This window comes from Ranitomeya imitator, chromosome 1, assembly GCF_032444005.1.
Source record: "Ranitomeya imitator isolate aRanImi1 chromosome 1, aRanImi1.pri, whole genome shotgun sequence".
Taxonomy (NCBI): domain Eukaryota; kingdom Metazoa; phylum Chordata; class Amphibia; order Anura; family Dendrobatidae; genus Ranitomeya; species Ranitomeya imitator.
The window spans coordinates 135364199-135390059 of NC_091282.1; the positions used below are offsets into that span (position 1 = coordinate 135364199).

The 25861-nt window shown below is 45.7% G+C and overlaps 2 protein-coding genes across 4 annotated transcripts in view; one reads left to right on the forward strand and one right to left on the reverse strand.

Moving 5' to 3' along the window:
• Positions 1–20561, reverse strand: part of TMEM167A (transmembrane protein 167A) — a 36918-nt gene extending 16357 nt beyond the window's left edge. The window contains exon 1 of the mRNA XM_069751265.1: positions 20431–20561. Within this exon, the coding sequence (XP_069607366.1) occupies positions 20431–20433 (3 nt within the window). The 5' untranslated portion in view covers positions 20434–20561. The remainder of the gene's footprint in view (positions 1–20430) is intronic.
• A 43-nt stretch (positions 20562–20604) lies between these two features.
• XRCC4 (X-ray repair cross complementing 4) overlaps positions 20605–25861 on the forward strand; it is a 534234-nt gene continuing 528977 nt past the window's right edge. For 2 of the 3 annotated variants that reach the window (XM_069751244.1, XM_069751220.1), the window contains exon 1: positions 20605–20758. The gene's annotated coding sequence lies outside the window, so the exon portion shown is untranslated. The remainder of the gene's footprint in view (positions 20759–25861) is intronic. The other variant, XM_069751236.1, reaches the window with a different exon arrangement.

The following is a 25861-nucleotide window of genomic DNA, read 5'->3' on the forward strand; positions in this document are numbered from 1 at the left end:
ATTTTTTGCAATAAAAAGCGTCTTTCAGTGTGACGGCTGCCAATCATAAAAATCCGCTAAAAACCCGCTATAAAAGTAAATCAAACCCCCCTTCATCACCCCCTTAGTTAGGGTAAAATTAAAAAAATGTATTTATTTCCATTTTCCCATTAGGGCTAGGGTTAGAGTTAGGGCTAGGGTTAGGGCTAGGGTTAGGGTTAGGGCTAGGGTTAGGGCTAGGGTTAGGGCTACAGTTTGGGTTGGGGCTAAAGTTACAGTTAGGGTTTAGATTACATTTACGGTTGGGAATAGGGTTGGGATTAGGGTTAAGGGTGTGTCTGGGTTAGAGGTGTGGTTAGGGTTACTGTTGGGATTAGGGTTAGGGATGTGTTTGGATTAGGGTTTCAGTTATAATTGTGGGGTTTCCACTGTTTAGGCACATCAGGGGCTCTCCAAACGCGACATGGCGTCCGATCTCAATTCCAGCCAATTCTGCGTTGAAAAAGTAAAACAGTGCTTCTTCCCTTCCGAGCTCTCCCGTGTGCCCAAACAGGGGTTTACCCCAACATATGGGGTATCAGCGTACTCAGGACAAATAGGACAACAACTTTTGGGGTCCAATTTCTCCTGTTACCCTTGGGAAAATACAAAACTCGGGGCTAAAACATATTTTTTGTGGGAAAAAACGGTAATTAATCTTACCGATAATTGTATTTCCAGGAATCCATCCTGACAGCACCATGGAGGACGTCCTTCTTATTCGCAGTGGGACAGGAAACACGAGAGTTTAAAAGGACCCTCCCCCTTCCACCCTTCAGTGATTTTCCAAAGTAACACATCTGGATGGATGCAAACAGAAAATTTATTTTGAACATAACAAGATTAACACCAATGTTACTTCACATAAGTATAACACGTATTTGTATTAGGGAGGGAACTATCCGTGCTGTCAGGATGGATTCCTGGAAATACAATTATCGGTAAGATTAATTACCGTTTTCCAGGTCACCACCTGACAGCACCATGGAGAAGTACCAAAGGAGACTTCCTGGTTCTAGGGTGGGACTACCGCTTGAAGAACCTTCCTGCCAAAAGCTAACTGGGAAGAGACTACATCTAATTTGTAGTGTTTTGAAAAGGTGCTAATGTTAGACCAAGATGCTGCTTTACAAATCTGATCTATTGAGGCCCCCCTTTTTCAGCCCAAGACGCGGCCATAGCCCTGGATGAATGAGCTTTAAGGCTATCAGGAGGAACTTTTCCCCGCGCCTGATAGGCCATGGTAATAGTGGATCTAATCCACCTGGCAATAGTGGATTTTGATGCCTTTTTACCCCTATTAGGACCCCCGTACAGGATGAAGAGATTACTATCCTGTCTCCAGGCCCTAGTCATATCCAAGTATTTCAACACCGTCTCCCTAACATCTAAGTTATGAAAGAAAGCTTCTTTTTGATTTTTAGGAAACTGGCAAAAAGACGGAAGAACGACCTCTTGGTTAATATTTGACACTGAGGCTACCTTGGGAAGAAACCCTGGGTCAAGCCTCAAAACCAACCTATCATCAAATATCTGCAGATAAGGGTTCTGGATGGATAGGGCCTGAAGTTCCCCCAATCTTTTGGCTGATGTAATGGCCACTAAAAATACTGCTTTTAGGGAAAGATTAGCGATATTTATATCCTTCTCTATATCAAAGGGCTCTTCGCATAATACATTAAGGACTAAATTAAGGTCCCAGGGAGGGACAGACTTCCTGATTAGAGGTTTGAGCCTCGAGACCGCTCTAGAGAACCGAGCGATCCAAGGGTGGGCGGCAAGGGAAGAGTCATAAAATACACTGAGGGCTGCAATTTGAACCCTCAAAGTACTCGGTTTGAGCCCCTTCTTGAATCCCTGTTGTAAGAAATCAAGAATCCTGGGTATGTTAGGATGATCAACATCGACTGTTGTGTCTCCACAAAAACTGCAGAATTTCTTCCAGGTTCTAAGGTATATTGCTGAGGTCACTGGTTTCCTACTTGCTTGTAGAATAGAAATCACTCCTTCTGAAAGGCCTCTTGCCCTCAGGATCTGCCGTTCAGGATCCAAGCTGTTAACCGCAGCTTCTCTGGGTTCTGATGGAAGATCGGACCCTGAGAAAGTAAGTCCCCCTGACTCGAAGATGGTAAGGACTGTCCACTGCCAGCTTCTTTAGAAGGGGGAACCAGCTCCTTCCGGCCCAGAAAGGGACCACCAGGATCACCTGAGCTCTGTCCTCGCAAATTTTTCTGAGTACCCTTGGTACTAATGCCAGAGGGGGAAAGGCGTATAGCAGACCCGAGCTCCATGACTGAGAAAGGGCATCTACCCCTGCTGGATTCTCCTGAGGATTTAGTGAGAAGAAGGTTCTTATTTTTGCGTTCTTTCTGGTTGCGAAAAGATCCACGGTCGGGGTTCCCCAGCGCGGACATAGGGTATCGAAAATTCTGCTGTTCAGTTCCCACTCTAGGGGTGATAGCTTTTCTCTGCTCAGGAAATCCGCAACCTGGTTCCTTGAGCCTTCTAAGTGGACTGCTGAAATTGAAAGTACCGATCTTTCTGCCCATTCGAAGATCTGATCCGCCAGATGTTGTAGCTTCGGATGTCTCGGGCCCCCTTGATGGCGAAGGAAAGCTACCGCCGTCGTGTTGTCTGATAGGATCTTTAGATGTCTGTTCCTTAATAGGGTCCGGGCTGAACACAGAACCTTCCAAACCGCCTGTAGCTCTCTGTGGTTTGAGGAATTGTTGCTCTCTTCCGAATTCCATTGTCCCTGGTAGTATCTTCCGAGAACCTGGCCGCCCCAACCTTGTTGACTCGCGTCCGTTGTTACCGTGACGGCCGGGGTCTGGATCCATGGGACCCCCACCTGAAGGTTCTCTGACACCGTCCACCATCGCAGGGATTTCTTGACTCGATAGGATAGGACAAACTGTCTGTCCAACGAAGACTGTCTTCTGTCCCATGTTGTTAGAACCGCTCTTTGTAGTTGACGGGAATGGAATTGGCTCCAGCTGACGCATGGGATACAGGCTGTCATTAGGCCTAGGATCTTCATTGCATCTCTTATCGTCACCCGAGTTCTTGCAAACTGTCGAACCTTCTCTATCAGGTCTGACCGTCTTCTGTCTGGAAGAAAAAAACTTCCTGATGTTCGAGTCTAGTATTACACCCAGAAACTGTCTCCTTGATCTTGGGGTTAAGTGTGATTTCTTCCAGTTCAACACCCAACCTAGATCCTGCAGTGTGGAGATCACCAATCGAGAGTCGATCCTGAGTTGGGACTCTGAGTCTGCCACTAACAGGAAATCGTCTAGATATGGTACTATAATGATGTCTCGCTTCCTTAGGTAAGACACGATCTATATGATGAGTTTTGTGAAAACTCTCGGATCCGATGCCAGTCCAAATGGAAGGCAACGGAATTGATAGTGGAGGACTGAACCCTCTTTCTCTATTGCGAATCTTAGGTACTTTTGATGTTGTGAAGAAATTGGAACGTGGTAATACACACTTTTTAGATCCAAAGTGCACATTACCACGTCCTTCCCTAATAGGGGAATTGTGGAGCGAATGGACTCCATCTTGAATTTCTTGTACGACAACCATCTGTTTAGCGGCCTGAGATTTATGATGGTTCGGGATTCTCCTGACGGTTTTATTATAGAGAAAAGACCTGAGTAGTGACCTGTTCCCATTTGGTGAGGAGGTACGGGAGTTATTGCCTCCATCCGGAGGAGATCCTGAATGTCTGACCACATTGGTGAGACTGAAGAGAGACGGGCGTTGGAAATGAAAAATCTCTCTGGGGGACGAGATAAACTCTATCCTGTACCCCTGAGATATAACCTGAAGGACCCAAGGATTTGAGGTAATTTTTTTCCACTCCTCCAGGTAATTCAACAACCGACCCCCTATCCTGGTGGCGTCATTTCCTTCGGAACTCAGACCTGGGGTTTGAGGGACCTGGATCTCTATTTCGGTTCCTATTTTCTCCCCCTTTCTGATAACTCCATCTCCCCTGTTTGCCTTTACCCCTATAGTCTGATCTCTGACTGTAATAGGGTCTACGAAAGGGCTGGAATTTTTTCTTTTTCTCTTCTGGAAACCCCTTCTTTTCATCAGAAGCTTTCTCCAGAATGTCATCTAATACAGGCCCAAAAACACGGCCACCTGAAAAGGGAATGGAACATAGTTTGTTCTTAGAAGGAACATCCCCCGACCAGCTTTTTAACCAAATGGCCCTACGGGCTGCATTAGATAGTGATTGCCCCCTGGCTGTGAACCTGACAGATTCTGCCGTAGCATCTGCAAGGAAACCTGTGACTAGTTTAAGTAAAGGGACAGCATTGATGATAGTTTCCCTAGAAGTCTTGGCTGACAATTGATCCTTTAAATCGTCAACCCACAGATGCATGGCTCTCGCCACAGAAGTCGCCGCAATATTTGTGCGGATCACAGCGGCCGAACTTTCCCAAGCTTTCTTAAGGAGGCCATCTGCCTTTCTGTCCATGGGCTCCTTTAAATTCGAGGAGTCCTCGAACGGAATGGCAGTTCTCTTGGACACTTTCGCTAGTGGGATGTCAATTTTTGGTATATCTTCCCAGTCTTTGACCTCCTCATGGTCAAAGGGAAGACGGAGTCTAAAGTCTCTCGGGATCGATATCCTCTTCTCTGCCTCCTCCCACTCTTCCAAAATCATTGAGCTGCGGGAAGAGGTTAAGAAGGGGTCAGTAGCTGCAATCTCTGAGCAAAAGCCGAGACTGAACTCGGACTCACCGAATGTGGGCATTAACTGGAAAGACTTTTGAAGTCTACGAACGCAGCCCCCCGAACATCTCATCTTGTACGGAGAGAGAGGTAGAAGGTTCTTCAACCTGCATAGTTTGCTTAACCGCACCCAGCAGTTCATCAATATCGTTGGAAGAGAATAGATACTTTTTCCCCTTCTGAGGAGGGTCTCTACATACTTCCTCCTCTTCCTCTATATCAGATTCTGATGGACTGTCCTAAGACGATGAATCTGACTCTCTCAGCCTCTTCCTAGACCTGGGAGGATCCTGGAACTCAGGCTGGATCGGCTGGGAGGCGGATATGTTAGATATAGAAGCCTGCACTTTTTCTCTAACCATAGCTCTCATGCTTGTTAATAGAGAGGCCTGTTCCTCTCCTACAATACGAGCGGTGCAGGACTCGCACAGAGGCTTCTGCCATGAGGCAACAAGTTTTGTAGCACATATTGGACATCTCTTAGTTCTGCCCGTCTTCTTATCCCCAGATGAAGGACGCCCCTGGAACAGACAAAGGGACCACTACTAGTACCTTTAATGGGCCTATAAGGAGCGCACCTCTAAACGGGACTCACATGCGTCAGGGAATCCTGTTTCCCCGGGGCTTCTACGCTGACAGCCGGTATAGCACCTGGGTCCATTAAAGCTGCGGTGCCTAGCGCTATCTAGCCACTTACCTTAAATCCTTTTGCTTGTGTCCCAGTCCTCCTACAGGAGCGAAGAGGAAGACCGCCCCCTTGCTGCCGCCCTGACCCGGAAGTGATGCGGCAGCGGTGAACCGGAAGTTCAAAGCCCATTTACCGCCGAGGAACACATGGAGTCCAGCGTTCTCTCCAGCATTCTGCCGAACCTGCCTCTCCTTGCCGGACTATCTGCGAAGGGATCACCCTGCAGAGACCATGCGCAGGTATGCTTGGGGTAGTCATCCGAGGTCGAGAGCCCCCCCAGGGGGAAGCGACCTCCTCGCCAGGAGCAGCGCTGCACTGGCGTCGCTGAGGGACCCGCTTAATTGGGTGTCGGCGATACAGAGATTCGGCCCGTGGGAAGGAAGAGGCTGAGCCCCCCCGATCCGCACGCTCTGTAGGGACAGCGATCTCTCGTCGTTCCTATCCACAGTGGGACAGGAAAAACACTGAAGGGTGGAAGGGGGAGGGTCCTTTTAAACTCTCGTGTTTCCTGTCCCACTGCGAATAAGAAGGACGTCCTCCATGGTGCTGTCAGGTGGTGACCTGGAAAAAAAGATTTTTTATTTTCACGGCTCTGCGTTATAAACTGTAGTGAAACACTTGGGGGTTCAAAGTTCTCACAACACATCTAGATTAGTTCCCTGGGGGGTCTAGTTTCCAATATGGGGTCACTTGTGGGGGGTTTCTACTGTTTAGGTACATTAGGGGCTCTGCAAATGCAATGTGACACCTGCAGACCATTCCATCTAAGTCTGCATTCAAATGGCACTCCTTCCCTTCTGAGCCCTCCCATGTGCCCAAACAGTGGTTCCCCCCCACATATGGGGTATCAGCGCACTCAGGACAAATTGGACAACAAATTGTGGGGTCGAATTTCTCCTGTTACCCTCAGGAAAATACAAAACTGGGGGCTAAAAAAATAATTTTTGTGGGAAAAAATTTTTGTTTTATTTTTACGGCTCTCCATTATAAACTTCTGTGAAGCCCTTGGTGGGTCAAAGCGCTCAGCACACATCTAGATAAGTTCCTAAGGGGGTCTACTTTCCAAAATGGTGTCACTTGTGGGGGGTTTCTACTGTTTAGGTACATTAGGGGCTCTGCAAACGCAATGTGACACCTGCAGACCATTCCATCTAAGTCTGCATTCAAATGGCACTCCTTCCCTTCTGAGCCCTCCCATGTGCCCAAACAGTGGTTCCCCCCACATATGGTGTATCATCGCACTCAGGACAAATTGGGCAACAAATTTTGGGGTCCAATTTCTCCTGTTACCCTCAGGAAAATACAAAACTGGGGGCTAAAAAAATAATTTTTGTGGGAAAAAAATTTTGTTTTATTTTTACGGCTCTGCATTATAAACTTCTGTGAAGCACTTGGTGGGTCAAAGTGCTCACCACACCTCTAGATAAGTTCCTTAGGGGGTCTACTTTCCAAAATGGTGTCATTTGTGGGGGGTTTCAATGTTTAGGCACATCAGTGGCTCTTCAAACGCAACATGGCATTCTATCTCAATTCCTGTCAATTTTGCTTTGAAAAGTCAAACGGCGCTCCTTCCCTTCCGAGCTCTCCCATCCGCCCAAACAGTGGTTTACCCCCACATGTGGGGTATTGGCATACTCAGGACAAATTGTACAACAATGTTTGGGGTCCATTTTCTCCTGTTACCCTTGGTAAAATAAAACAAATTGGAGCTGAATTAAATTTTTTGTGAAAAAAAGTTAAATGTTCATTTTTATTTAAACATTCAAAAAATTCCTGTGAAGCACCAGAAGGGTTAATAAACTTCTTGAATATGGTTTTGAGCACCTTGAGGGGTGTAGTTTTTAGAATGGTGTCACACTTGGGTATTTTCTATCATATAGACCCCTCAAAATGACTTCAAATGAGATGCGGTCCCTAAAATAAAATGGTGTTGTAGAAATGAGAAATTGCTGGTCAACTTTTAACCCTTATAACTCCCTAACAAAAAAAAATTTTGGTTCCAAAATTGTGCTGATGTAAAGTAGACATGTGGGAAATGTTACTTATTAAGTATTTTGTGTGACATATCTCTGTGATTTAATTGCATAAAAATTCAAAGTTGGAAAATTGCGAAATTTTCATAATTTTCGCCAAATTTCCGTTTTTTTCACAAATAAACGCAGGTACTATCAAAGAATTTTTACCATTGTCATGAAGTACAATATGTCACGAGAAAACAATGTCAGAATCACCAGGATCCATTGAAGCGTTCCAGAGTTATAACCTCATAAAGGGACAGTGGTCAGAATTGTAAAAATTGGCCCGGTCATTAACGTGCAAACCACCCTTGGGGGTAAAGGGGTTAATGATGTTCTTATTGCCCGGCAACTATATAAAAATGTCACGCCTATCATGGAGGGCCTGCTATGAGGTGTGTGTGTGTGTGTGTGTGTGTGTGTGTGTGTGTGTGTGTGTGTGTGTGTGTGTGTGTGTGTGTATGTATGTATGTATATATATATATCTGTAAACTCTTATTCATACAGCCCTTTATTACACTGATGCGGTGCAGGGAGTTGGTTCATGTGTCCAAATATTATTCTTCAATGATATTTCAGAGTCGTGTTTCCCAAGCTCAAGTCCTCACGGCCTCCAACATGTCATGTATTCAGTAGTAATGAGCAAATATACTCGCTACTCGAGATTTCCCGAGCACGCTCGGGTGTCCTCAGAGTATTTTTTAGTGCTCGGAGATTTAGTTTTTCTTGCCGCAGCTGAATGATTTACATCTGTTAGCCAGCATAAGTACATGTGGGGATTCCCTAGCAACCAGGCAACCCCCACATGTACTTATGCTGGCTAACAGATGTAAATCATTCAGCTGCGGCAAGAAAAACTAAATCTCCGAGCACTAAAAAATACTCGGAGGACACCCGAGCGTGGTCGGGAAATCTCGAGTTACGAGTATATTCACTCATCACCAGAGTTCAGGATTTCCTTAGTATTGCACATGTGATAGAATTATTATCAAGGCATCAGAAATTGTCCCAAGTTCTCCCACCTGTGCAATACTAAGGAAAGCCTGAAAACAAGATCCCTTGGGGGCCATGAGGACTGGAGTTTTGGAAAGACTGTTTTAGAGCTCACCTGCGGAGTCAGTGACTGCATGGAGGTCATGCAACTGCAAGAGGAGTATTTTGACCATGTCATAAAGGCTTGTTTCACACTTCTGTCGGTAGTGTCCCGTCGTACGTTTAGTAAATAGTGTTACAACAGACTTAACGTGTACAGTATTTTGACGGATGCATCGTCCGAATCTTTCAAGTGCAGAAGTTGGATTTTGTATTCCGGGGACGAAAGAGAAGGAGAGGGAGAGAGAGAGAGAGAAGAGAGAGAGAGAAACAGGGAGAGAGTGGAGGAGAGAGCGAGAGAGGGGGAGAGAGAGAGAGAGAGAGAGAGAGAGAGAGAGAGAGAGAGAGAGAGAGAGAGAGAGAGAGAGAGAGAGAGAGAGAGAGAGAGAGAGAGAGAGAGAGAGAGAGAGGTCCCTATACCTTCGCAGGGTCCCCGTCGGGACTCCCGCTCTGTGCTGGCTCCACGCTGTCCTGACACAGCCTCTGCTTCCCCTTCCTCCTCTGCTCCCTGGCACGCACCCAGCAGGTTCATCGGCTGTTTGCTTAGGTCGTGCGCTCACTCCCGGTCTCTTAAAGAGACAGCACACATTTTTCAAAAAGGGCTTCTGACCAATGGTGTGTTAATGATCACTATTTCTAGCCCCTCCACCATAGGGTGGGTGCCGGAGCAACAAGTATCCTCTGTTGCTAACTTCTGGTTTCTGCTAGCATGTGCTTCTGTTTCTGAAGTTCTCTGCCAGTGCTCCGCTTACACAGTTTGTCTCCACAGACTATCTGCTACCCGATACCGGGCTTTTCTGGACGACCTCCGATCTGCCTACTCCAGTTCCGTCTCGTCATTCAGTTACCCGTACATCTGAATGTCAGTACCGCCGGAACCAGCTTCTTTCCGTACCCCGGTACCCACGGGTTAGCTCTATGTCTTCTGCTAAAACTGCTTGTCCGTCTGTCCCGCTGGGTCAGCTACCACGAGTCCGAGGTCTAACTGGAGGAAGCACCTGTGTCCCGCAGGCATCCCATTCTGACCCTGGTCGAGGGGTCTTACCATGGGTGTCTGGGGCTCACGTAGTCATGCCCCCTTCGGAGCCCCCCCAGACCGTGGCCCCGGGATTCCACTTTAAAATTCAATAAAAATGAATGTGAACTTCACCATCTGTGCCTCCGCTTCCATTCGTTACAGGTATTCCTGGAATCTCCGATTCTTCGAGGGCTATTCCTATTTCAGTCATTTATGGCTGACTCAGACATACAGTACATGACTATAGACAAGTCACAGGTAACGAGTTTGTTACAGTCAAGTGGTCTGTGCTATTCTACCACTTCTAGTCACTTATTTGGGAGTTAGGAAATAGCATCACACACACAGCCCGCTTGGCTGTTTATAAGAGATGACACACACCGAGTATTGCAGATAATATTTCTCTTGTCAAAGGAGGGCTTAGTAATAGATATGTTGTATGGTATTTCATCTCTGCTAATGGATATGTAAATGGCAGACCATTCGGATATGTGAGTTCAGAGAGGAAACACCAAAATAGCCTGAAGAGGTACAGAAACATAACTGTAGGTGAAAATGTTTTTATTGGACAAAACAGGGTAAAATGTGGCACTACAAACAAAAAAGTGCCCTGACAAAGGATCGGCTATGAAACGCATGTCGGGGAGTGTGCTGCACTTGCATCCGGGACCACCCAGGTAATTTCTTTCTAGTACTCACTCAGCTGGTATCTCCTTTATCCTACCATATATCTTCTATATGACTGTTTTGAACATCTGATTTGATACATTATATTCTAACATTCTTTGTGCTTCATTTTTACTACCTTGTATTCCACTATGACACTGAATGCATATACTGATTTATATTTGGTACATCTATTGACATAGGGTACACATGTGATCCACCTTTGGTTGAAGGTACTGTTTTTTGCTTCAGGCTTCCCCTCTCCTTCACCATATGCTCCTCCTTCTATGTAGAGACACATTACAACATAATATGTACCTTTCTTCAGGGGTGATCAGCTGCCAACCTGAAACACAACTGTGGCAGATAGACTGGTCGCCTTGGATTGCTGCAAACTTTTACAGCGTTGTGTGAACATACTCTAAGGCAGGTTACACCTCAAGGACTAAGTCTCCATTAGGAAATAATGATTGAAGTGTAATACAGTTTTAAAGACTTCAAAATAGCTTGTGACATTTTTCAGAAGGCCTGATCGTCACTTTTTCATCTTTTATGATGCACAAGTTTCTTTTTTTTCTTGCAGAAAGTTAGTAATGACTACTTATTAAAGCGAAGGTTCATTATATAGTCAGGATTACAGTCAATGTGGATGTACAGATATGATATTCTAGGTGAAGTCCCTTCCAGGTCTGTGGAAGTTGTCAACAGAGACATAGCCAGACCCTTATGGGCATTTCGAGAGAACTCATCACCAGGTGAAAAGTGGCCAAGTTCTTCCTATTATTTCATTTTCACTGATCCCCTGAATATTCTGTTTTTCTTTTTTTTTTTTAAATCCCCTATATGGTTCAAGAGATGTAGGAATTTTATTATTTGATGCTAATTTTTATAGTTTTTCTAATTGGGCGTGGCTCACTGGATTCCAGGGAGCATCGTTAAGTTGCTCTGCATATTTACCCTGCAAGCCACATTCCCTGCTAAACACCTTAACAATTAGCACTAAATAAAAAGGCCCACATTTTAACGATCTAGACCAGTGTTCCCCAAGTCCGGTCCTCGAGAGCCACCAACAGGTCATGTTTTGAGGATTTCCTTAGTATTGCACAGGTGATAATTGCATCACCTGGACAAGCAAGCATTCAATGACCTGCGCAATACTAAGGAAATCCTCAAAACATGACCTGTTGGTGGCTCTTGAGGACCGGGCTTGGGGAACACTGGTCTAGACGATTAAAAAAAAAAAATAACAAAGCCCTGAATATGTGGGGGCAATAAAAGGAAAAATGGTCCACTTTTCACCCGGTGACAGGTCCTCTTTAAAGCTCTCAGATGCAGTATAAACCTCTAACGCTGTACCATAAAGACATGTGCATACGGGGCAGATAAAATACATTGTCTATGCGGTATCGGCAGTTTTAGAAATTTGATAAAATTTCATCCACACGCTAAATAATCCTAAACGTAAAGTGGCGTGTAGATGCTGTGGATTTCACCCTTTGCTTTGAACATACTCAGCACCAGCATAAGGCCTAGAGTGAATAGATCCCTTCTGGACAAAACCCTGGACCTGACTGTCCATGAGAAAGAGATACGTAAAATCTCAGCATGCACTACTTTCTTTGGAGTCTTGGATGAGACTCACCTATTCAAGTCTATGGGTGCGCGAAAAAAACCAAACAGATCCCAAAGGTAACATCCGAGAGGTATCCAAATTCTTACAGATACATTATGATTAAAAACCTAGGAACTGTACTTATTCATGTACAATTTTTAATGTAGATGTATGAAAAAACATCACACACAGATGTCACGTGGACCTAAAATAAAGGCACGCAGATGAAGATTGTCCCAAGTTTTTTCATACCCTCATCTGCAAGCATCCTAAAGGGCAGTCAGAAAAGATAGTTTCGCTGACACATATGTGTATGGGGCCTTAAAAAGAGTTGTCCACTACTAGGACAACCCCTTTAAAACTAAATGTTTGGCCTCGATAAAATAATGAAGCCTATCCTCCCCTCCTGTGCCGGCGCCCTCCCAGTGGTGTCGGCACATGCGGCCCTGGGGCTGTGATGTGGTGGAATGACACGTGATGCCCGACATCCAATCAGCGCTGCCGTCACTGTCTCCGCCTTCAGACAAACTGAACATGAAGAGGAAATCCGGACTGCAGCTGATCCCTGGCCTCCTCTTCATGTTCAGTTCATGCGAAGGCAGAGACAGTGACGCCAGCGCTGATGTTACAGCACAACACCACAGCACAGGGGAGCTGAATACAGGCGTTATTATTTTAATCGGGGCCGAACATTTAGCTTAAGAAGGGGCTGTCCTAGTAGTGGACCACCCCTTTAAGTCTATGTTAACACAAAGTCTGTTATATGCATTCACAGCTTATGAAGGCCATGATCTATATACAGAGCCCTTCACCTGCCCACTACGCAGCAGTGCCGCAGACATTTTTACTTTGGGAATCCCATCGTATACATCCAGCCTTCATTGCACACAATGTGATGCTGACATTGGGAATAATGTTTTGAGGTTGTTTACTGCACAAAATCTAACCATCTACGAACAAAAGAAAATTCATCAATCATCGCCAGCCTCAATAAAGAAGAACACATAACCGCTGAGCCAGGGTTAGCAGATAGCAATTATATTGACATCTGGCAAATATTTCTATTTTTGCCCCCTCATCCTTCCTCTTTTTCCTGCTTTTGTGAGATGTCAAAAACTAATAAAAGCTAAACATGCATGCTAGCAATAAAACTACTGTTAAGTCATTGCCCATTTGTTAGGAGCATGTTGCCCTTGTGCAGTGGCTTTTCCAACACTAACATCAGTAAAATCACTGCCTAGGGTTCTGATCGATAAACCGCCCCCCAAAAAAGAATCAGACGTGAAGACATCAGTGTATTAAGGGTCCGGGACACTCATCATGTGATGCTGGCATAAAAGAAGAGGAGCACTAACGTTTCTACCACTTTCCGCACCCCCAACCTGTACACCAGAGGGGTATTACTATGTGGACAGTATTACAATGACCGCCTGCTGGTTCTCATCTCAGCATTAGGCACACTTCAGAAATCCAACAGTCCGGGTCGGAATATGAAGCCCGATGTCTGCACTGGCCAATAGGCTGATATCAGGATGCTGAGGTCGGGGCAGCAGACCCATGGCCATTCAGAACACTGGGATCTGTACTTGGACACATGAAAATGACTGTATTCTTTGCAATCAACATTGGAAATGTACTCATCTGATGAGCTTGGCTTTGTGTGAGGCAAGAGGGTTATAAAGCGAGAAGAAACATACAGACAGCTGTGTAACCCTCATCACTAGCTGCAGATATTGCACACATCTTAATATGCATAGTGGGTGAAAGAAGTATGGAACACATCACCAATTTTCTAAGTAAATATATTTCTAAAGATTCTATTGAGATGAAATCCTCACCAGATGTCGGTAACAACCCATCCAATCCACACAGGCAAAGAAAACATCTCTGCGACGACGTGGCATTTGAGGGTGTGAATGACGTTGAGGTCGAGCATGCACACCTCTACTCCTTCCATTTGCTATGGAGCTGTAGGAGATCACTGAGAATGGAGTTCTACGAGCGTTTCAGCAACTGGAAATTCATTCCCTATCCTATGGATTGCAGATAAAGTTGGCATAAACCCACGCCGGTTTTTTTTTTTTTTTTTTTTTAAATGATTTACAACGCAGGAGCCGGCTGATGAATCCTCAAATCCGCCACTCCTGCTCTCACTGTTATTAGCCGCAGCAGGGGTTGGCTGATGGTAGCTGTAGTCCCATCCGCTGACACCAGTGACCGGAGGTGAACTTTATACCTCTGATCACAGCTGCGCGCTCGCGATGTCTTTTGACAGAATGGGAACCGCGGCTCTCTGACCGGCGGGGATGATTTCTCCACCGATCAGAAGCTGTGTTTGCCGCGCTGTCATGTGAATGGGATCCGGGTACTGTTCTGGTACCCAAACTTTTTGTAACTGTTCGGCTGAACCCGAACATCCAGGTGTCCGCCCTTCTCTACTGCTGAGCTCTGTGATTGCCTGCAGCGGTCACAGAGGTTGTAGTCATTATATCACCATTGCAGACTAGAGCATCAGTGGAGAGGCAATGCTGGACCTGGGGAGGACGAGTAAGGCCATGTTCACACGTTCCTGATTTCCCTGCTGTTTTTTCTGCACTAAAAACCGCAGCTCTTGGCAGAAAACACAGGTGCGTTTTTTGGTGCTTTTTGGTACGTTTTTTGGTGCGTTTTTTAGTGCAGTTTTTTATGCAGTTTTCTCTGCAGAGTCTAGGAAGTTTTTTTTAGGGTTAAAATGGCTGAAAATACCCTAACCCTACCCCTAACCCTAGTTCTAACTGTAGTGGGGAAAAAAAAAAATTAATTCTTTATTTTATTATTGTTACTACCTATGGGGGTGATAAAGGGGGGGGGTCAGTTACTTTTTTTTATTTTGATCACTGTGAGGTTATCACAGTGATCAAAATGTGCCTGGAACGAATCTGCCGGCCGGAAGATGGCGGCGCCCAGGGAGAAGACGGCCGGACGGACACCGGGAGGCCCGGTAAGTATAAGGGGGGGGAGATTAGAGCATGGGGGGGGGGGAGATTAGAGCATGGGGGGGGGGGGGGAGATTAGAGCATGGGGGGGGGGGGGAGGGCGTCGGAGCACGGGGGGGTGGCATCGGAGCATGGGGGGGTAGGATTGGAGCACGGGGGGGCAGCCACACTGCAGCGGTTCTGCACCACAAACCGCAGAAAACCCGCAGATATTTTTTTCGCCGGCGGGTTTTACTGCGGGTTTGACCTCACAATGGAGGTCAATGGGTGCAGAACCGCTGCAGTTCCGCAAAAAGAAGTGACATGGTACTTCTTTTTTACCGCAGCAATTCAGCGCAGCTTTTTTGGGGATTTTCCGCAATGTGGGCACAGCAGTTCCTGTTTTCCATAGGGTACATTGTAATGTACCCTGCATGGAAAACAGCTGCGGACCCGCAGCGGGAAAATTGCGGCGGTTCCGCATTAAAAAAAGGATGGTGTGAACATGGCCTAATGCTGTGTTTTCTAACCCCTTAAGGCTGCCGTCACACTAGCAGTATTTGGTCAGTATTTTACATCAGTATTTGTAAGCCAAAACCAGGAGTGGAACAATTAGAGAAAAAGTATAATAGAAATATATGCACCACTTCTGCATTTATCACCCACTCCTGGTTTTGGCTTACAAATACTGATGTAAAATACTGACCAAATACTGATAGTGTGACGGCAGCCTAAGGGCTATTTTTCCTTTTTTCCCTCCCTTTCTTCTATGAGGCATAGGTTTTCTATCTGTTAACTGATAGAGACATACGAGGGATTCTGTTTTGTTGAACCAGCTGTAGTTTTAAATGACACCATCCATTTTACCGTGCAATGTACTGGAAAATGGGAAACAAATTCCAAATCGACCATTGTTTTGTGTGTGGTTTTTATACCATTCATGGATGGTAAAAATTCCCTGAGAACATACGGTAATTCTCCAGGTCAGCATGACTACGGAGATTTCAAACTTGCATACATTTTTTGAACTGCTGGTTTTAATAATATGAAATACATATGATAGATCACAGTTTATTACATTTTTGTAGGGAGGTATGGTGAGTTGGTGACCGAAAATAGCAAATCTGGCATCGCAATTCTTTTTTCTTTTTCAGGCATTTACCGTACAGGTTAATTATTTATATTTGGTCAATCCTGCCTTTTATAAATGCAGGGATAGCAAATATGTTTATTTTTATCTTTTTATAAAGGTTTACTGTACATTTTTTAACACTAATTTTTAGTCCACTCAAGGACTTGAACCTCTGATTATTACACTATACACGGCAATACAAAAGTATTGCAGCATATAATGTAACTCACGGTCAGCTATGGAGCTTGGCCTGTGTCTGGCCGCCACAGATGTACCAAGATTCAGGAGACTCCCAGCTGACTGGTGTCCCAATGGCTTCCCCCAGAGTTCACATCTTGGGGAGCGGATGTGCGCATCGGCTACTTCTCCATTTAAATGGTGCTATCAGAAATTGGCACTGGAATCTACATGGTTAACAGCAGCGATCAGCACTCGGTAATGATCCCCCTCCACATACCCTGACCTGCTCCATGATGGTTATATACATTAAGGGTTTAGTTTCTGTAGCTGCATACTGGACAACTTTCTCAACTGGACATCCCCAAGATGTGTTCCATGGCTTGATACACAGATCGCCATAGACACAAAATATGCCCAAAGGCTCCCTTGCACCCATCATATGCCAACACAGGACCCTTCTGACATACGTTACAGAAGTTTTAGGGAGGTGTGCAAAAACTGTAAAGTAAGAAAGATTAAATTAAAAGTGAATGAACAAAATTGAAATCTAAATCAAATCCATATTTGCTGTGACCGCCCTTTGCCTGGAAAACATCAATTCTTCTAGGTAGAGGTTATATGGACGGGGTAAAGGGGGTAACTCCAGAATGAAGAGGTACAAGGAGTCCTGGAAGTGATGATGTGGCCCCACAGAACACTGATCTCAACCTCATCGAGTTTGTCTGGGATCACATGAAGACACAGAATAATATGCCCAAGAACCTACATCCACAGAAGATCTGGGGTCAGTTCTCCCCGATGTTTGGAACAACTTCTCTGCCGAGTTCAGACCCTGCGTACAAGTGTACCTAGAAGAAGTGATGAAGAGCCGGGCGGCCACAGCGAACACTGCTCGGATTTAGAGTTCTCGTTTGCTCACTTTGCTTTCTGGTAAGGCCGGCTTCACACTTGCGAGTTTTACGGACGTAAGAGCGCAGAAACTACGTCCGTAAAACTCGCAAAACAAACGGCACAATTATTCTCTATGCCCCTGCTCCTATCTGCCGTATTTTACTGATCAGTATTATACGGCTTTCTACGGCCGTAGAAAATCGCAGCATGCTGCGTTTGTCACCGTATTGCGCAAATAAAACGTCAATGAAAGTCTATGGAAGCCCCAAAAATACGGATTACACACGGACCAGCAGTGTGACTTGCGAGAAATACGCAGCGGTGTTAGCGAGAAAAGCCGGTAATTCATTGCGGTGTACAGTAAAATCACACTGACAGCTTCCAGTAGAATAGGTAGAATAAATGTGTACACATAGAATAGATTATATATATATATATATATATATATATATATATATATATATATATCCATTCGTGGATTGGTGCAATGGTAACTATCTACAACTAAATGTTAAGAAAACCAAGGAGTTGGTGGCCAACTATAGCAGGATTAAGTTGGAATGCTTACCGATCACTATTGCTGGTCAGGAGGTAGAGCAGGTGGAGAGTTACAAATATTTGGGGGTCCATTTGGATAGCAAACTGGACTGGAGATGCCACTCAGAGTTTGTCTACAAGAAGGGGATGAGCAGACTGTATTTCCTAAGGAAACTGAGGTCTTTTAATGTGTGCAGCAAAATGTTAGAAATGTTCTACCAGTCGGTGGTGGCAAGTGCCATCTTTTTTGCAATCACATGCTGGGGTAGTAGTGTGCGGGCCTCTGATGCTAATAAGCTGAATAAGATTATCAAGAAGGCAAGTTCTGCTGTGGGCTACAATCTGGACTCTTTTGTGGAGGTAGTGGAGAAAAGAACTCTGAGAAAGTGTATGGCAATTATGAACAATAATGCACATCCATTATATGAGCTATTCATGAGACAGAAGAGCACCTTCAGTAACCGGCTAATACTTCTGAGGTGTAAGAAGGAAAAATATAGGAAATCGTTTGTGCCAACTGCCATGGGAATGTACAACAATAACATTAGGGTTAAACCACCAAGGTGAATGTCTACTTATTTCTCTACATTTCAGTTCACTCGCTGTGTATGTCCTATTCTAATGTATAATGTTCTTCTGTCAACAAACTGTCATGTCAACTATGTAATTCCTTTATGATTTTCATGATTTAAGTCGTGCTGCTGTGATACCATAATTTCCCACGGGATCAATAAAGGGTATCGTATATATATATATATATTTTGCATAGACACACTACTGACATTAGTAGTGTGGGATATGCAAAAAAAAAAATGGGGATATGAGATGGTTTACTGTATGTAGACCAGGTCTCATATCATGTCGGGTTTTAGGAAGGAGAAAGCAAAAGCCGGTAATTGAATTACCGGCTTTCTGCTACATCGCGCTGGATGAAATATTAATATATATACGTATATGTGTCTACTGACATATATATATATATATATATATATATATATATATATATATATATATATATATATATATATATATAGTATATATGTTTTTTTTTTTTTTGACACATGGATCCCTTGTATTGGCGTATGTTGGTTTCGCAAGCCTGCGAGAAAAACACGCAGTACGGATTACATACGGAGGATGCCATGCGCAAAAAACGCTGAAACACCCTGCCTACGGAGGAGCTACGGACCACTATTTTCGGGACTTTTCAGCGTATTACGGCCGTAATATACGGACCGTATTTTCATACGCTGAATGTGAAGCCGGCCTAATTGGTAAACTATTAACACTTCGAATTTTTATTCTTTTTTACTTTGTGACATTTTTCTCCACAACTGTAAATGTTTTGCCCAGTGCTCTACAACGAACAGACATGCTTTTTTCTTCCAGTTATAATCTCCTCTGTAGTTGGTCATACTACTCGGATTTTTCTTTTTAACAACCCGCGCGTGTTGGCAATGTCTGCACAGCGTCACGCCGTGCCTCCATCTCCCATCTCTCTCACACAGCGTCACGCCTCCATCACCCCTCTGTCACACACAGCGTCACGCCGTGCCTCCATCACCCATCTCTGACACACAGCGTCACGCCGTGCCTCCGTCACCCATCTCTCACACACAGCGTCACGCCGTGCCTTCGTCACCCATCTCTCACACACAGCGTCACGCCGTGCCTCCGTCATCCATCTCTCACACAGCTTCACGCCGTGCCTGCATCATCCATCCCTCGCACAGCGTCACGCCGTGCCTCCATCATCCATCCCTCGCACAGCGTCACGCCGTGCCTCCATCATCCATCCCTCGCACAGCGTCACACCGTGCCTCCATCATCCATCCCTCGCACAGCGTCACGCCGTGCCTCCATCATCCATCCCTCGCACAGCGTCACGCCGTGCCTCCATCATCCATCCCTCGCACAGCGTCACGCCGTGCCTCCATCATCCATCTTTCACACACAGCGTCACACCATGCCTCCATCATCCATCCCTCGCACAGCGTCACGCCGTGCCTCCATCATCCATCCCTCGCACAGCGTCACACCGTGCCTCCATCATCCATCCCTCGCACAGCGTCACGCCGTGCCTCCATCATCCATCCCTCGCACAGCGTCACGCCGTGCCTCCATCATCCATCCCTCGCACAGCGTCACGCCGTGCCTCCATCATCCACACACAGCGTCACACCATGCCTCCATCACCCATCCCTCGCACAGCGTCACGCCGTGCCTCCATCATCCATCCCTCGCACAGCGTCATGCCGTGCCTCCATCACCCATCCCTCGCACAGCGACACACCGTGCCTCCATCACCCATCCCTCGCACAGCGTCACGCCGTGCCTCCAGTATCCATCGTACACAGGCCCACACGTCAGACATGTAAAGTAGGAAGGAGCACTCCCAGCATGCACCGTGTACATCAAACATGAGATGCGGCAGAACGTCACCCACCGAAGACATCTGACCGTCAGTCCCTCAGAAGAAATGGAGCTGGGGTCCACTTATATAGGGGACGCCCATTCTCCCCATAGAATGTAAGTCCACAAGGACAGGGTCCTCTCCCCTCTGTACCAGTCTGTCACTGTAAACCTGCTTACTGTAACCGATATCTATAACCCCTTTCTCATGTACAGCACCATGGAATTAATGGTGCTATATACATAAATCATATTAATAATAATTCTCAGGACCGGTGGTGGGACCCCCAGAGACCCTGCATTTATTGTGATGACACACAATACCGCACCTCAGCTGTGCACAGACAGTATACACACCCTGGGTGACATTTACTAATTTCTCCAGATTATTATAGCAGACAGTCTGTGTGTCCGCCATTACTGCACACACGGAGCAGCCCCAGCACAGCTGCACAGAACTTACCATGGTGAGCCCCTCTCAGCCACATCACACTTCCAGGAGAGTCGCTGGCGTGACGTCATCTCCGCTCTTCCGCGATTAACTCCGTCTCTTTTGCCTGCTTTCGCTTTGCCTGTCGGCCATTTTCTTGTAGTCCTCTGGCCATTGACTTGCAAATGATTGTGTTCGGCTTGACACTCCATGGTAGCCGGACTCCTGAGATGCAAAGAATCTGCAAAGAATCTGCCCTTTGTTACTATTTGCAGTGACGTAATTTCGCGCTGAATTTTGATTGGCTGGAAACGAAAATCGTGCTTTATGTCGGAAGCGGAGAGTTTCTTTGGCCAGTGAGGTAGGACTATGGATCCTGTGTGCGGCGGTATAAGTGTGAGAAGCCTGGCTCGTGTATGCCGCCGGTGCTGCCAGGCCGTGCCCAAACAAGGGCACCCACAGCCCCTCTATCACTGGGAGAGGTTAGGGGCAAATATTCACCATGACCCCCTCTTCATAGGTCACAGGTCTCCCATAACAGTGCGAATATTCACCATGACTATGTCTGGACCCCCTGTACTACGCAGATAGCCTCTGTACCGCGCTGCACTGTATGCAGGCGCCATAATAGCTTCTGTGGATGACTACATCAGCAGTATGGCTGCTCGGTGCGTTATGCTGCACTATTAGTGTGAATGCGTGTCCTAGGCCGCTGCTCGTATTGGAAACCGGCTGCCGGTGAATGAGCAAAACACTTGTTTGTCTGGTGAGAGGGTAATTTGTGCTGCAGAAAAGATCGCTGTTCTCGGCAGCGTATCGTCTTGTATATACAGGACTCGTGCTGCCGAGAACAGTAATAGTCTGTGTGCACAGTGCGACATTACTGATCTGTAGAGCGCACTGCCAGTGTAATAAGGCCGCTAAGTGACCACCGACCGGTAGATAATTACTGAGCTGTAGAGCGCACTGCCAGTGTAATGAGGCCGCTAAGTGACCGCCGACCGGTAGATAATTACTGAGCTGTAGAGCGCACTGCCAGTGTAATGAGGCCGCTAAGTGACCGCCGACCGGTAGATAATTACTGAGCTGTAGAGCGCACTGCCAGTGTGATGAGGCCGCTAAGTGACCGCCGACCGGTAGATAATTACTGAGCTGTAGAGCGCACTGCCAGTGTGATGAGGCCGCTAAGTGACCGCCGACCGGTAGATAATTACTGAGCTGTAGAGCGCACTGCCAGTGTAATGAGGCCGCTAAGTGACCGCCGACCGGTAGATAATTACTGATCTTCAGTTTAATGCTGCAAGTCTGGCGGCGTAATCTAATGGCTGCGGCGGTAAACTGATCCGTCATTCTCGGCAGCACTAGTCCTGTCTTTACGTGATGGTGTGCTACAGAAAGTGATGATCTCTTGTGCAGCATAAAAGGCCGGTACACCTGATGAAGAGTTTTTCTTGTTCAAGGAATGATCGGCCACCTGTTTACACTGCACAATTATCAGGAAACCCTCAATGGTGAGAATCCCTCAGTGTAAGGCTAAGTGCACGCGTTGCAGAATTTCCGCGGAACTTTTTACTATTGATGCAGCCTATGTCGCATCAATAGTAAAAGATAGAATGTTAAAAATAATTAAAACAATGGTTATACTCACCTTCTGACGTCCCGATCTCCTCAGCGGCTTCCGTTCCTATAGATGGTGTGTGTACAGGACCTTCGATGACGTCGCGGTCAAGTGACTGCGACGTCATCGCAGGTCCTTCACACACACCATCTATAGGAACGGAAGCGGCCGCGTGCACTGCTGAGAGGCGGGAGGACTCCGGGGCCACCAGAAGGTGAGTATATCGATTTTTTATTTTAATTCTTTTTTTTTTTTTTTTTACCAATTATAAGGTGCCCAGTCCGTGGAGGAAAGTCTCCTCTCCTCCACCCTGGGTACCAACCGCACATGATCTGCTTACTTCCTGCATGGCGGGCATAGCCCCATGCGGGAAGTAAGCAGACCAATGCATTCCTATGTGTGCGGAATCCCCGCGTTTCCGCAAATTTAATGAACATGCTGCGTTTTTTTCTGGAATGTGATTCTGCTCAGGAAAAAAATGCAGCATGTGCACAAAAAATGTGGATTGTATTCTATTAAATAGGATGCTTAATGTGAGCGTTTTTTTTCGCTGTTTTATAGTGTTTTTATAGCGAAAAACCGCGAAAAAAATGCAAAAAATCTGCTGCGTGTGCACACAGCCTTAAAGCTGATTGTTGTCAGACATAATAACAGATCGTTACTCATCAGTGTCAGTTGTTGTCATTGCTTTTTTCAGTGATTTTTCGCTACAAATAGAATCATAGAACGGTAGAGTTGGAAGGGACCTCCTGGGTCATCTGGTCCTACCAGGCAGGATTCACTAATCATCCCAGACAGATGTCTGTCCAGCCTCTGTATGAAAACTTCCATGGAAGGAGAACTCACCACCTCTCCTGGCAGCCTGTTCCTCTCATTGATCACCCTGTCAAAAAGTTTTTTTCTAATATCTAATGTGTCTCCTCCTCCCACTCAGTTTCATCCCATTGCTTCTAGTCTTTCCTTGTATTTACCTTGGTCCAAATGTATATAAATGACCGAGCCTCCATGATGCCTTGTTTGTGCTGCCCCCGATGTAATGCTGTAGATAAGCCCCCGATGTAACCTGAAAGATGAGAAAAAGAAGTTAGATTATACTCACCTGGGTGGGCTTCTGGTCCGAAGGGTGTCGCGGTCCGGTCCGGCACCTCCCATCTTCATAGGATGATGTCCTCTTCTTGTCTTCAGGCTGCGGCTCTGGCGCAGGCGTACTTTGTCCTGTTGAGGGCAGAGCAAAGTACTGCAGTGCGCAGGCGCTGGGCCTCTCTGACCTTTCCGGCTCCTGCGCACTGCAGTACTTTGCTCTGCCCTCAACAGGGCAGACAAAGTACGCAAGCGCCGGAGCCGCAGCGTGAAGACAAGAAGAGGACGTCATCGTAAGAAGATGGGAGGCCCCAGACCGTACCGCGACGCCCATCAGATCCGACCGCCCGCCCAGGTGAGTATAATCTAACCTCTTTCTCATCTTTCAGGATACATCGGGGGGATTATCTACAGCATTACAGAATGCTGTAGATAAGCCCCTGATGCCGGTGGCCGCAGCTCAACTTCCATTTTGAAGGTGACAGGTTCCCTTTGATATTTGCCAAATGCCAGAATAATGAGAGAGAGTGAAAATGTTTTAAGTCATTTTTATTACTTACTGCAAAGTCAAAAGTTCACAAACAATAAGATCACTATGCCTTTAAACAGTTCTGGGCTGCACATATGATGATGTCATGTGTTTGGAAGCTTCTGATTTTCTTTTGTTTTTTTTGTTTGGTCTCACATCATTATTTTTACATTACATTTTTCTAAAAGTGATAAATTCCTTTAAGATACCTACTACTGTAGATCTGGGTGTCACTCGTTATCTCCTTTTCTTCACACATGACAATACCAGGGCTCCCGACCAGTTTCGGCCTGCTCATATTGTAGAGGTGCTCATGCTATTTCAGTAAATGAACACGGTGGTCGCTGGTTTTCATTCCTTGACTAAGACACTTCTCTGTTCCCCCATAGTTCTGCAAGAAGTTCCTTTAGTCCTGTGTTATATAACCATAAGAGGTCTGAGTGCTGTCATATAGTGCCTCCGTAAGAAGAAGGTACTTATAAAATAGAACCAAGCATGGTATGATGTATTGCATGATTGTTTTCATAGCCACGTATCAATCACATCCATGAAAAAAGCCGATTGATATAAGCTTGTATAGAGACATAAAGATCAACAAAATTCAACGGGCGCCTTATTGGAGGAGACACAGTTACCTTACATAAGGAATTAGGAGCAAAAAACCTACAAGAAACAAAATGAGCAAAAACCCTGCTGTAACTAAATAAGTAACTCAGGGTTCTTGGTAATACTGTTTTTGATCAAAAATAGCATAAAAGCCATCCCACCATTGTTAAGGTGCTCTGATCGGGACGGTCCTATGTTGTCTAATATTAACCCTTTTCTGACCTCGGACGGGATAGTACGTCCAAGGTCAGAAGCCCCGCTTTGATGCGGGCTCCGGCGGTTTTGAACAGCTGACATGTGCCCGTAATAGGCGCGAGCAGAATCGCGATCTGCCTGCGCCTATTAACTAGTTAAATGCCGCTGTCAAACGCAGACAGCGGCACTTAACTACCGCATCCGGCCGGAAATGACGTCATCGCCGACCCCCGTCACATGATCGGAGGTCGGCGATGCTTCTCCATGGTAACCATAGAGGTCCTTGAGACCTCTATGGTTACTGATCCCGGCTAGCAGTGAGCGCCACCCTGTGGTCGGCGCTCACAGCACACCTGCAATTCTGCTACATAGCAGCGATCAGCAGATCGCTGCTATGTAGCAGAGCCGATCGTGCTGTGCCTGCTTCTAGCCTCCCATGGAGGCTATTGAAGCATGGCAAAAGTAAAAAAAAAAATGTAAAAAAAATATAAAAGTTTAAATCACCCCCCTTTCGCCCCAATCAAAATAAATCAATAAAAAAAATCAAATCTACACATGTTTGGTATCGCCGAGCTCAGAATCGCCCGATCTATCAATTAAAAAAAAAACATTAACCTGATCGCTAAACAGCGTAGCGAGAAAAAAATTCGAAACGCCAGAATTACGTTTTTTTAGTCGCCGCGACATTGCATTAAAATGCAATAACGGGCGATCAAAAGAACGTATCTGCACCAAAATGCTATAATTAAAAACGTCATCTCGGCACGCAAAAAATTAGCCCTCAACCGACCCCAGATCATGAAAAATGGAGACGCTACGAGTATCGGAAAATGGCGCAATTTTTTTTTTTTTTTTTTTTTTTTTTTAGCAAAGTTTGGAATTTTTTTTCACCACTTAGGTAAAAAATAACCTAGACATGTTAGGTGTCTATGAACTCGTAATGACCTGGAGAATCATAATGGCAGGTCATTTTTAGCATTTAGTGAACCTAGCAAAAAAGCCAAACAAAAAACAAGTGTGGGATTGCACTTTTTTTTGCAATTTCACCGCACTTGGAATTTTTTTTCCTGTTTTCTAGTACACGACATGCTAAAACCAATGATGTCGTTCAAAAGTACAACTCGTCTCGCAAAAAATAAGCCCTCACATGGCCAAATTGACGGAAAAATAAAAAAGTTATGGCTCTGGGAAGGAGGGGAGTGAAAAACAAACACGGAAAAAACGAAAAATCCCCCGGTCATGAAGGGGTTAAAAACCTTACCATGTGCAAGAGTTGACCTGAATAAGGGCAGAGAAAAGGACCGGATCCCAATCTATGCACACCAGTCTGGGGAAGCTTTTAAATGTAATGTCCAGCTCAGGAGAGGGAGGCCACACCCCGGGTTTTTTGCTCATTTTATTTCTTGTATGCTTTGTGGCCAATGCGAACATGCGTT